The sequence below is a fragment of the Cydia splendana genome, chromosome 7 (assembly GCF_910591565.1).
Source record: "Cydia splendana chromosome 7, ilCydSple1.2, whole genome shotgun sequence".
In the NCBI taxonomy this organism is placed as follows: domain Eukaryota; kingdom Metazoa; phylum Arthropoda; class Insecta; order Lepidoptera; family Tortricidae; genus Cydia; species Cydia splendana.
In genome coordinates, this window is record NC_085966.1 from 13,884,465 (window position 1) to 13,896,984 (window position 12,520).

The following is a 12,520-nucleotide window of genomic DNA, read 5'->3' on the forward strand; positions in this document are numbered from 1 at the left end:
TCGTCCATGTCGGCGGCCACGTCGCCGCGCTTGAAGATGTTGATGTTCTGCCGGAAGGCGGCTCTTTCTTTGTTTACATAGTTAGCAAGTGTTGTTTACATTGTGACAAGGAGGAGAACCTATGATATTAGGATGCTTCAGGAATTAGGACGCACAATTGATCGAACGGAATAACTTAAATGTATGATCATACGATTTATTCATATAAAACATCGGGTTTCAACAGTATTTGACGAAGGTCCGGGCTTTAGAATGCCTTCATTTTTTTAACCAAAAAACAGTATTGTTGCAGTGCTATTTAACTTTTCCTGTAATTTATCATTCTCTAATGGTGACTTAAGGTGACAATGTAAATAGCATCCTCATGAATTACAATGTTGAATATCACATGTTATACATTTGAAGTTTAAGTTAGAAAATACATCTGTAACAGATAAACTAACAAAAATGACCAATTACATTCCAGATTTCAAAGTAGTTTCTTAAACTTCGCTCATCTCAACGTCTTCGATGTTGAGATCCTCGAGCATCTCGGCCAGCGTGATGCGCGGCAGCGACGGGTCGATCTCGTCCGTGTCCACGGCCACGTCGCCGCGCTTGAAGATGTTGATGTTCTGCCGGAAGGCCGGGTCTTCCTCCAGGTCGTCGAGGAACTCGTTGTAGTCGCTGTTAAACAATGAGCAATGATTTAAAAAATTGCCAACTAATAAAATGGTTACACGATTACGCGACGTTCATATTAGACGCTCGAGCGGACGGAACGTGCGGCTTGGCGTCCATGTTAAACAAATGCAATCGTATGCGTGTGTATGGTCTCAGTCCAGAAAGCTCTATGCTACGATGCACGCTCCATCGAACGCGCCGCTGAGCGCTCGCCACTGAGGCCGCACAATAAAGGGCCAACGTCATTCAGTAGAGATAATAAAATTTAGCTTACGTTTTAACGATGAACGACGCAACGTTTGGTGCAACCGACCCTTAATCTTCGCGAACGGATCCGCGATATGAAGTATAGACTATAGAAGTACGAGTACATACTCGTTACAACCAGTACTTTTGAGCTGTAAATAGCTACAATATTCAAGCACTTACTTGTTTGTGAATCTATCTCCGTGATGAAGTTCTTCATCCACGTGCTTGAGCTTCCAGTTGGGCGCTCGGCGTATTGCTCCATAACTAGGGACACGTCGGGTACGGCGGAGCGATACAACTTTTCTAGGTGAGACCTACTGCGAACGTCTTCTATCATTCGCCAGTTTGCCTCCCTATGGTCCTGTTTTTTTTAGATGATAACTTACTCATTGGTAGAGCTAGCTCCGTCATGGAGCTCTTCGGCCATGTGCTTGAGTTTCCAGTTGCGTGCGCGGCGGCGCGCGGCGCGCTCGCCGTAGTGCTTCTTAACTAGGAACACGTCGGGGACCACGGAGCGGTCGAGCTTGTCCAGGTTAGAGTCGTTCACGTTCGAGTCGCCGAGGTTGTAGCTGGAACAATAAAGCTCACATGTAGAACTTTGAAGTTGCGGATTCTTTTTTATATACCTTTTTTTTTGAGCCGGATAAAAAGTAAGTAGTGAACCATAAAAGTAGAACGCTAAAATTGCCTTTTAAACGGGCGTGATCCTTTTCACTAATGATAAATGAGGTAGCCACCGCAGCGCACAAAAGAAACAAAGCCTTTTACTGCTTAGGGTTTGGGCGAAAAAATCATTTGAGATAATTCATACTATAACTTACCCCATGACAGTATCACCAGGTTTGAGGACGTGTCCAAGATGTGTCTTAGTGTGGACGGGGCTCACGTCGAGTCCCAGCTCGCTGGCTTTCACCACCCACACATCGGCTACCACGTGCTTGTTGGACAACATGCCTTGCCCGGGGAATGACTTCTTTTCCTGAACACAAATGTAGTAGGTACCTATGTTACCAAATAAGACGCAGTAGGGTATTGACGCGAGGCCTTAGACCACAGGCTGATATTCCTATACAACCACAGTATGTGCAATGATTTTCTAAAGAAATGGAGTAGTTTGAGTTCCAGGTAATAAAAGATACCTAGGATATCTATATAGTTTTTGTCACGGAAATCATTTGACAACGCAGACGAAGTCAGCGAAGCCAGCAGTAGCTAGAACATTTATAAGGCGAATATATGCGGCAGATTACTGTTTACATAAGAAAAAGAAATGGGGTGTCATTCTGAATCCCTAACAACGTTTGTCCTAAAGTCACTTGCCCTAAATGGTTTTTCCTAATGGGCACATGCCCTAACGATCAATTGTCATAACGATTATTTTCCATAATGTAATGGTTAGCCTAAGACTCATTTGTCCTAAGCATTTGTACCATAACTATCAAGATCCTTAATGTTTTTTACCATATTCTTCGAAATCCCTAACAATGTTTGGCATAAAATAATATGCTCTAACTGTTTTGACCTAATGGCTATTGCCCTAATTATCAATTCTTATAACAGTTACTTTTCCTATTGATCAATTATCATAACAATTACCTTCCATAATGAATGGTAACGAACTGTTGCCACAAAGTGGGTTAGGTTAGGTTAGAACTGTGACCCTCGCAAAAACGAACTGCTGCCACAAAAGTGGGTTAGGTTAGGTTAGAACTGCGACCATTGTAAAAACGAACTGCTGTTAAAACTAGGTTAGGTTAGAAATACGATCCTTGCAAAAACGAACTGCTGCCACAAAAGTGGGTTAGGTTAGGTTAGAACTGCGATCCTTGCAAAAACGAACTGTTGCCACAAAAGTGGGTTAGGTTAGGTTAGAACTGTGATCCTCGCAAAAACGAACTGCTGCCACGAAAGTGGGTTAGGCTAGAACTGTGCTCCTCACAAAAACGAACTGCTGCCACAAAAGTGGGTTAGGTTAGGTTAGAACTGCGACCATTGTAAAAACGAAACGAAATAGGGAAATCAAAATCAGGGCATACGAGTGTTAGGTCAAGCAACGATAGGCTAAGTAAAATTAGGTAACATGATGGTTAGGATATATAATTTTTAGGCCTAACAATAATTAGGCAAAAAAAGAATTATGCTACATAACATTAGGATAAATACTCAATATGGAAAGTGCCATTAGGGAAAAACATATTAGGACAAAAAAAATCGGCCATTCGATAATAGGGAAACCAAAATTAGGGTATACGAGTGTTATGACAACTGATCATTATGACAAACAATATTAGGGAATACAAAAATAGGAGAAAAGACTTTAGGGATTCAGATATAGATCCAAAGAAATGATATCCAGACTAGACCGTATTTTATAGGTACTACTTACATGTTCCTTTAAAATATCAATATCCATTACGATATATTCCACCAGTTGTTTTGGATTGCAAATTGGATTGAATGGGTTCCTCCAGTACACGGTAGCTGAGACATCACACACTAAAAACAAATTTAATTAAAGTTATGGTTCATTTCATTAACATGAGGGATCCGAAAGATTATAATAGAGAAAACTAGACTAGAATAAAGAATAATGTAAGAAACTTCTAACCATAAACTAAATAAATAATTTCAGACATACATATATTAGTCCATTAGTGCCTGTAACAGTGTAACACTACCATCAAATACTTTTTAGGAACAACTTACCCTGCCCAGTATTTGCATCTATCAAATGTATAGTGCTGGTAACTCTGTTCACCAAACAGATAGGAGAAATGCCTCCAAGTTGCTGACACAACTTCTTCGGAAGGCACACTACACTGTCTTTAGACAGCGGCACAATCTCTATACTGAATGTGAACTTGTAGTTGTAGACGTTGCTGTGTATATCATGCGATATTAACTTCTTGGAATGCTGGCATTTTATGGGAAGCACGGATTGTATGAAATCTACCATCTTGCGGGCGTGGCTTTCTGTTGTGTAGAAGAAGTCCAATCCGTCTGAAAGGTACATCATATTACATTTGTAAGTTGGTTATCTCATATAGTACATTATGATACAAGTGCGAAAAGTAGGATTTCGCAACGAGTGGCGATAAATTAAAACGCGACCAAGGGGAGTGTTTTAAATCAACACGAGGTGCGAATTACCTCTTCGCACGTGTATTATACAATGTTTTACATTATGGCCCTTTAATTTTATGACAATCAATACGCACGTATACTACGTATAGTGCTAGTAACCGCACTATGGCGGTAAAGTAGCACCATATGTACTGTAAAATTAATTACATAACAAGCAAGTGCAATAGCCAACAAGTTACAGTAGCCTGAGCAGAAAGACCCGCATTTTAGGCAGTTCCCCAACCGGCAGCATTGTGAGAATGAGCAAAATCTCGTAGTTTTCTTCTTTCTATTATGCTCATGCGCCAACATAAAACACATGCTACTTTTGCATTATGGGATATGAAAACAATCTTGCTTGCAGGAATGATGTTACATAAATTATAAATTACTTGCCATGGTTAGGCTTAATCCCAAGCGTATTTTCATGCGCCTTATGCTTCAATATCAGCTGCTCAAGATAGTAGAATGTCTTCCTGTTATTCGCGCGTTGTCTCACTTGCACCAGCGCGCGCCAGTAATCTTGAGCCTCGGAGCGGTGGCAGGCATCGCACATCTGGTGCTGGATGCTGAACTCAACGATGAAAGTTTGTTGGAGAACTGCACCTCCCATTACTTCGCCTTGTACTGTTAGTTTCACCTGTTGGATAATAGAAGGATAAGGGACAATATTGTAGTTGACTATTCTTAATGTTTTTTGTAGGTATAGAGTGAGGTATAGGATGACATACCTTACCTATATGTCTACTAAACTAAATTATCATAATTTTCATATAAAATCTGCACTAGTTTTCGTGACTCAATCTATTGAAACATTTTCATTGTAATATATAGGTTACAAGTTTTTAGCAGTGGGTCAGTAAAATGGAAATATGAAAAATATCATCATCATCATCATCTCAGCCATAAGACGTCCACTGCTGAACATAGGCCTCCCCCTTAGACCTCCATACGTGCCGGTTGGAAGCGACCCGCATCCAGCGTCTTCCGGCGACCTTAACAAGATCGTCTGTCCATCTTGTGGGTGGACGTCTTACGCTGCGCTTGCTAGTCCGTGGTCTCCACTCGAGCACTTTTCGACCCCATCGGCCATCTTCTCTGCGTGCAATGTGGCCTGCCCATTGCCACTTCAGCTTGCTAATCCGGTGGGCTATGTCGGTGACTTTAGTTCGTCTACGGATCTCCTCATTTCTGATTCGATCACGTAGAGAAACTCCGAGTATAGCCCTCTCCATAGCTCGTTGAGCAACTTTGAGTTTTGAGATGAGGCCGATAGTGAAAGACCACGTTTCGGAGCCGTAAGTCATCACTGGTAACACACATTGATTAAAGACTTTCGTCTTGAGGCACTGAGGTATGTCGGACGAAAAGACATTACGTAGTTTCCCGAACGCTGCCCAACCGAGTTGGATTCGGCGGTTGACCTCTTTCTCGAAGTTGGACCTACCTAATTGGACTACTTGTCCTAGGTAGATGTACGAGTCAACAACTTCGAGTACCGAGTTCTCAACAGAGACTGGGATAGGCACAACATTGGCATTTGACATAAGTTTCGTCTTGTCCATTTTCATTTTCAAGCCCACCCGTTGTGAAACTCGGTTGAGGTCATCGAGCATCATGCTGAGTTCCTCCATCGACTTTGCCATGACTACGATATCGTCGGCAAACCGAAGGTGAGTGATGTATTCGCCGTTGATGTTGATGCCAAGTCCTTCCCATTCCAGGAGCTTGAAGGCGTCTTCCATTACGGCAGTAAACAGTTTCGGAGAGATAACGTCTCCCTGCCTTACGCCTCTTCGCAATGGAATCGCCCTCGTGCTCTGCTCCTGTACTCGGCCCGACATGGTGGCGTTACTATACAAACACTTCAACACTTCGATGTACCGATAGTCAATATGGCATCGCTGAAGAGACTCAAGCACCGCCCATGTTTCCACCGAATCGAAGGCTTTCTCATAGTCCACAAACGCTAAGCATAATGGCAAGTTATACTCTTCGGTCTTCTGTATAACTTGCCGCAGCGTATGGATGTGGTCTATGGTACTATAGCCTTTTCGGAAACCGGCTTGTTCGGGAGGCTGGAAGTCATCAAGTCTGTGTTCGAGACGGTTCGTGATGACCCTTGAAAACAGCTTATAGACATGGCTCAGAAGCGTGATGGGTCTGTAGTTTTTCGATAGGTTGTTATCACCTTTTTTTTAAGAACAGCACCACCTCGCCTCTATTCCATGTTTCAGGCGTTATGCCCTCGGACAAGACGGAATTAAAGAGCTTCTGGAGGACTTTAAGTACCGGTGTTCCACCCGCTCTCAGAAGCTCTGAAGTGATTCCGTCTTTGCCCGGCGCCTTGTTGTTCTTAAGCTGCTTCAGGGCCATCCTAATCTCGTACAGACTGATGTCCGGGATATCTTCGGTATAATGTCGGGACAGCTTGGCTCTTGGATCTCCTACCAAGCTGTCAACGGGCTTTGCGATCGAAGTGTATAACTGTCCATAGAACCTCTCGATCTCACCTAAAACCTCCGCTTTGCTCGACGCTATGCTGCCATCTTCCCGTTTCAGCTTTGTTAGCTGGCTTTGCCCAATAGACTTGTCCTTTGCGAACACTTTGGAGCCTTGGTTTCGCTCAATAGTCTCTTTAATACGGTTAGTATTAAAGAGACGCAGATCATGTCGCAAGGACTTAGATATACGTCTATTGAGCTGCCTATATGACTCCGCGTCATCGGGAGACTGCAACTGTAGCGAGCGTCGTTCAGCCATGAGGTTTAAGGTTTGCTCGGTCAATTTCTGAGGTCTATCTTTACGGCGGGGTCTAAACAACTTAGACCCTACTGTGTGGACAGTTTCCACTAGCCCGTCGTTGATTTCGTCCACTGAAGCCAAGTTCTCTAGGCAAGCAAAGCGGTTAGAGAGCTCGAGTTGAAAGCTTTCGGGGTTTTGAACATGGGCTCGAGTAGGTCGGAGCGTAGACTTCATCAGGCTGGACCTTTCAAGTTTAATATTGATATTCAGTGTGCCTCTTACGATTCGGTGATCACTACCGGTCTTTACCCTGTTGATTACAGAGACATCACTGAATATCCGTTTCTTGTCGGTCATGATGAAGTCTATCTCGTTTCTCGTGGAACCGTCAGGACTCATCCAGGTCCATTTCCTGTGAGGCGGCTTCTGGAAGAAAGAGTTCATCATGAAGAATTCCTATCTCTCCAGAAAGTCGGCCAGCCTCTGACCCCTAGGGTTCCGTTGCCCATACCCAAATTGCCCCACTCTTAACTCATCCCCGCTTCTCTTGCCCAACTTTGCGTTGAAGTCCCCCATAACAACAGTAAAGTATGTTTTAGAAGTATGTATGGCCCTACTTACGTCCTCATACATAGCTTCTACTTCATCATCGGAGAGTGACGAGGTCGGTGCGTATACCTGAATGACCTTCAGCGAATATCTTTTGGATATTCTGAGTATTAGGTATACCACCCTGCTCGACACACTGTCGATGGTTATTATGTTGTTTACGAGGGACTTGTGAACGAGAAACCCGACACCACCTTGGGACTGTTGGTCGCCCTCCCGGTGGTAGAGCAAGTTACCAGACTTCAGGGTTGTCGTGTCCTCCCCCTCTCTACGGACTTCGCATAACCCTACAATGTCCCAGTGTAACCTGCTCAGTTCCTCTTCCAGCTCGCAGATCTTTTCGTCAGTCCTCATAGTGCGTATGTTGTGTGTTACCAGGGCCAGTCGTCGTCGGGGCGGGTAGCCGGATCTTTGCCAGAGATTCTTAGCACCCCTGACCCCGCTAATGCCCTGACCGCTACCATAGCCAGAGCACCGGGGGTCGCCGGAACCTCGGGGCCGTGGTTTTATTGTGCTCATCATGATGGGGGGTGAATGCCATAATCGCCACGCTTGGCAGGCGGGTTGGCGATCGCAGTCGAGTACACCGAATTTGAGGGACACTGCTGCCCGTCCAACGGTGATCTTGGACGTAGTTTAAGGACATACCCGGGTCCTATGAAAAATATAGCCAGCTTTATTTTGCTAATTCTTTTGATTGATAACCAAAAAACTGCTGATCATAACCAAACTTTACACTGTCAATGCCCCCACATATGTCGACGCGGAATCGGCAAAATCTGATAGGAAAAAGCTTTATGCCTGCGCAATAAGAGTGACAAAGTCGTTGTTCGGCTCGGCTTGCATCGGCCGGCGTGTCTCTCGGGAGACCCTTAATATGCGAGTACAAATTTGGAGAATAATTACTCTCTTTTTATGCTTGAAATAATTAAAGCAGATACAAGAAAGTAGGGGTGCAACATTTTTAAGGAGTACACTATAAAAATAATCCTTATTCTCAGCATGTTGCTATGACAACTTATACTTCTTATTTTCAGTGGGAACATTACTTAAAAGGGGCTATTCATAAATTACGTCATTTCAAATTAGGGGGGGGGGGTCTGGACATCGGATGACGGTAGCATGAAGTAGGAGGAAATGGGGTCATTTGAAGCATGATTTTTGGATGATTATAGGGGGGGGGGGTCAAAAATCGTCAAAAATCGATGACGTAATTTATGGACAGCCCCAAACAAAAAAATTGTATTCTAGGAGTTAAATAAATATTTTACTTTGATCCTCTTGGAATGGGGCTCAGTCCAGGCAAACCCCGCATCTATCAGCTTGACCCTGTTCAGGCCTTTCAGCCGCTTCAGGCAGAGGGCAAGCAGCTCGCGGGACTCGAGTGCAGCCACCACCCACTCTGCAGGTGGTTGAAGATATCTGAAAATCATTATCACAATTTTGTTCATTGATTTTATTAAACTACTCAACAAATTATAGTTCTTTGTAGTAATTATTAGCAGTGAAAATGTAGCTGCGGTTAGCCAAGCCCTGTACAGATGTATATAGTGTAATGTAAATTTTGATAAAATATAATATGCATGAATGTGAGGTTAAAAGTGATAATGGAATGAAAGAAAATAATAAAATATCTACCTTTCACATCCTCTGCAGAAGAAGAGTGTAGCCTGCTTAGGGACACCATCAGAAATGTCGACATGAGCCCTCAAACATGCTACACACATATTTGAGGGATTTGCTTCTATCGGCACTGCACACTGACAACATAGTCTGAAAACAAGAACCACTCGTTCAGTATCAATGTAATAAGACCGCAGACGTATAAGAAGGTTGATAAAGCAGTATCATTGAGCTGGGACTTACTAAGGTAAGTATTATAACTCAGGACTTCAACATTAACCTTAAATGAAACACAACTTACATTCGCGTGCTGTCGGACGCCGTAACATTTTCTGGAGATATATACTCCATACTTCACTGAGTCTAGTTATTATATGTTTCCGGTATGTAATATTAAGCACAATTTTATTGAAAAATATCTTCAATCACAATCACACGAAACAAGCGTGTTTTCCGTGTTTTGACTGACAGTGACAGTGACAGATGACGTAAGCATCACATGTGATATGACATTACAGTTTTTGTACTGTTCCAGATATAGAATAAATAGTTTTCAATTACAGTACACATAAAAGACAAGCAATCAGTTGCAATGAAAAGAAAAATAGTAGATTGTACAACAAGGGCATAAAGTGACCCATTTTTACCCGAGGCAATTTTTTGGTCTAAGCGAAGCGAAGACCAAAATAGTAGACCAGGCTAAAAATGGACATTTATGCCCTTGTTGTACACTCTGCTTTTCACTTCGATTGCGAGGAAAATATACAAAAAATCAAATATTTTAGGTTATTTTAACGTGTTTATTCAAGACTAAAGAAAATTGTTCTTGGGCCGGTCGGAGGCGCGCGGGGCACGCCGATCGGGAGAGCGCCGGTCGGGGGCGCGCCGGCAGGGCTGGCAGTTTGTACTTTATTGCTAAGTCAATAAGGGTCGTAATAGATGATTTTACTTTATGCTCTAGAGCATAAAATGCGATTTTATGTCGTCTACGCACGACATAAAGGTGCACTTTTTGAGCATGTTAAGTGAAAAGTAATGATAATACCTTAATAATACCACATGAATATGTCATTAATAATCAACGTGTTAGTTATTACCATGAATCTAGTATTAAACTGGATTGTGCATGAGTGGTGGGGATAACTGACAGAACGGGATAGTCTTACGTATCTTTCAGTAGGAGTAGCAGAGAAAGCGCTATTATTGTTTGTCCTTATCACAGTCTCACATATGTTTTGTTCTCTACCATTTTTTTAGTATGGATAATGGTGGGCAACAATTAAATTCGACCAATCACAGTGTCGCATTTGCGTATCTTTTGTCCCTCACGGAGGCACGCGTATACCACTTCTATACGATCCTACCTTCTATGGTTATTACAAATAAAGGGAGAGTTTTATAAATACTTGCTCGGAAATTAATTAACGCGATGCGGTGCGGCAGTCTGTTACGGCTTTTCAAGTAATACACGATCACACCTTTATCTACTCTGTGAAACTCTCCCCCTCCCCGCCCTGCCGCAACCTTCCCCTCTCCTTGTCATAGTTTCGCACTTGCTGCCGCTTACGTAAATTTTTCAGAGTGAGCGTGACCCTTTTGAATTTTTTCCTATTCGATCGATCAAATTAATAAACGAAGATGTTCTCTACCGCCTGTAGAGCCGGTCGTTTGGCCGCGAAGTCGGTAGTGGACAAATCTGTAGCCGACAAGACACCCTTGGTCGCTGGAGCTCTGGTCAACAAACGTGATTATGCTGCGAAGGCCGCAGGCAAGGGACAAGGTAAAGTAGTCGCTGTCATCGGTGCCGTTGTAGACGTACAGTTCGAAGACAACCTGCCTCCCATCCTCAATGCCCTGGAAGTGCAGAACAGGCAGCCCCGGCTCGTGCTGGAGGTGGCGCAGCACTTGGGAGAGAACACGGTGCGCACCATCGCCATGGACGGTACCGAGGGTTTGGTGCGCGGACAGCCCGTGCACGACTGCGGTTCACCCATCCGTATCCCCGTGGGCGTGGAGACGCTCGGGCGCATCATGAACGTGATCGGCGAGCCCATCGACGAGCGCGGCCCCATCCCCACCGACAAGACGGCGGCCATCCACGCCGAGGCGCCCGAGTTCGTGGACATGAGCGTGGAGCAAGAGATCCTGGTCACCGGCATCAAGGTCGTGGACCTGCTGGCGCCCTACGCCAAGGGAGGAAAGATCGGCCTGTTCGGCGGCGCCGGTGTCGGCAAGACCGTACTCATCATGGAGCTCATTAACAACGTGGCCAAGGCTCACGGAGGTTATTCCGTGTTCGCCGGCGTAGGCGAGCGCACACGCGAGGGTAATGATCTGTACCAGGAAATGATTGAGTCTGGTGTCATCTCCCTCAAGGACAAGACCTCCAAGGTGTCGCTGGTGTACGGCCAGATGAACGAGCCCCCAGGCGCCCGTGCCCGTGTCGCCCTTACTGGTCTCACCGTGGCTGAGTACTTCCGTGATCAGGAGGGTCAGGATGTGCTGCTCTTCATTGACAACATCTTCCGTTTCACTCAGGCTGGTTCTGAAGTGTCTGCCCTGCTGGGTCGTATCCCATCTGCTGTGGGTTACCAGCCGACCTTGGCCACTGACATGGGTACTATGCAGGAGAGAATCACCACCACAAAGAAGGGCTCCATCACCTCAGTACAGGCCATCTACGTGCCCGCTGATGACTTGACCGATCCCGCCCCGGCCACCACCTTCGCTCACTTGGACGCCACGACTGTGCTGTCGCGTGCCATCGCCGAGCTGGGCATCTACCCTGCCGTGGACCCTCTCGACTCCACCTCGCGTATCATGGACCCCAACATCATTGGCGCCGAGCACTACAACGTCGCCCGTGACGTGCAGAAAATCCTGCAGGACTACAAGTCGCTCCAGGACATCATCGCCATTTTGGGTATGGATGAGTTGTCCGAGGAGGACAAGCTGACAGTGGCGCGCGCGCGCAAGATCCAGAGGTTCCTGTCGCAGCCCTTCCAGGTGGCCGAAGTGTTCACTGGCCACGCCGGCAAGCTGGTGCCGCTCGAGGAGACCATCAAAGGCTTCTCCAAGATCCTGCAGGGCGAGTACGACCACCTGCCCGAGGTCGCCTTCTACATGGTCGGGCCCATCGAGGAAGTTGTCGCCAAGGCCGAGACTCTAGCCAAGAGCACCTAAATAAATGTATCAATCAAGTAGTGTAAGGAAGAATTATAGTCTATTTATTGGAATGAGTAACCTACGGAAAGGACTAAGGTTTATGTTTTGTTCAGTAGTAGTTTCCATTGCTATAACATTTTAAATAATGTAATCCAATATAGTAATTATGGAAGTAGTACAAATATTGTAAATATCTGAAGAAAAATCCAACTGAATCATGTTATGTCTGAACCGAACACATGTTACTTTGCGGTGCATTTAATCGCAAATAAAATTGTAAAAATATTTATGTTTTTTTTTCCTTTGAGATATGATCATATCATATAGGGAGCGTGTATGCTAG

General features: G+C 44.7%; 2 protein-coding genes across 2 annotated transcripts; one reads left to right on the top strand and one right to left on the bottom strand.

Annotated features, from left to right (window-relative positions):
• Positions 1-255: 255 nt before the first annotated feature.
• Positions 256-9,468, bottom strand: LOC134792221 (60S ribosomal export protein NMD3). Its single transcript, XM_063763474.1, has 9 exons — positions 9,314-9,468; positions 9,028-9,162; positions 8,661-8,811; positions 4,432-4,675; positions 3,619-3,912; positions 3,299-3,408; positions 1,734-1,891; positions 1,299-1,481; positions 256-666 (listed from the first exon to the last, which is right to left on the bottom strand). The coding sequence occupies exons 1-9, from the start codon at positions 9,361-9,363 to the stop codon at positions 483-485; spliced, it is 1,509 nt and encodes a 502-aa protein (XP_063619544.1). The 5' UTR covers positions 9,364-9,468; the 3' UTR covers positions 256-482.
• A 1,065-nt stretch (positions 9,469-10,533) lies between these two features.
• Positions 10,534-12,464, top strand: LOC134792212 (ATP synthase subunit beta, mitochondrial). The gene has a single exon (XM_063763459.1). It carries the CDS (start codon positions 10,651-10,653, stop codon positions 12,193-12,195), a length of 1,545 nt encoding a protein of 514 aa, XP_063619529.1. The 5' UTR covers positions 10,534-10,650; the 3' UTR covers positions 12,196-12,464.
• Positions 12,465-12,520: the final 56 nt, after the last annotated feature.

Excerpts from the sequence above, each read along its gene's own strand:
- LOC134792221 (XM_063763474.1), bottom strand. The coding sequence starts at position 9,363 with ATGGAGTATATATCTCCAGAAAATGTTACGGCGTCCGACAGCACGCGA. Across the intron at positions 3,409-3,618 it reads AGATGCAAATACTGGGCAGG|TGTGTGATGTCTCAGCTACC; the intron begins GTAAGTTGTTCC and ends ATTTGTTTTTAG. Across the intron at positions 667-1,298 it reads GGAGCTAGCTCTACCAATGA|CGACTACAACGAGTTCCTCG; the intron begins GTAAGTTATCAT and ends ATTGTTTAACAG.
- LOC134792212 (XM_063763459.1), top strand. The coding sequence starts at position 10,651 with ATGTTCTCTACCGCCTGTAGAGCCGGTCGTTTGGCCGCGAAGTCGGTA.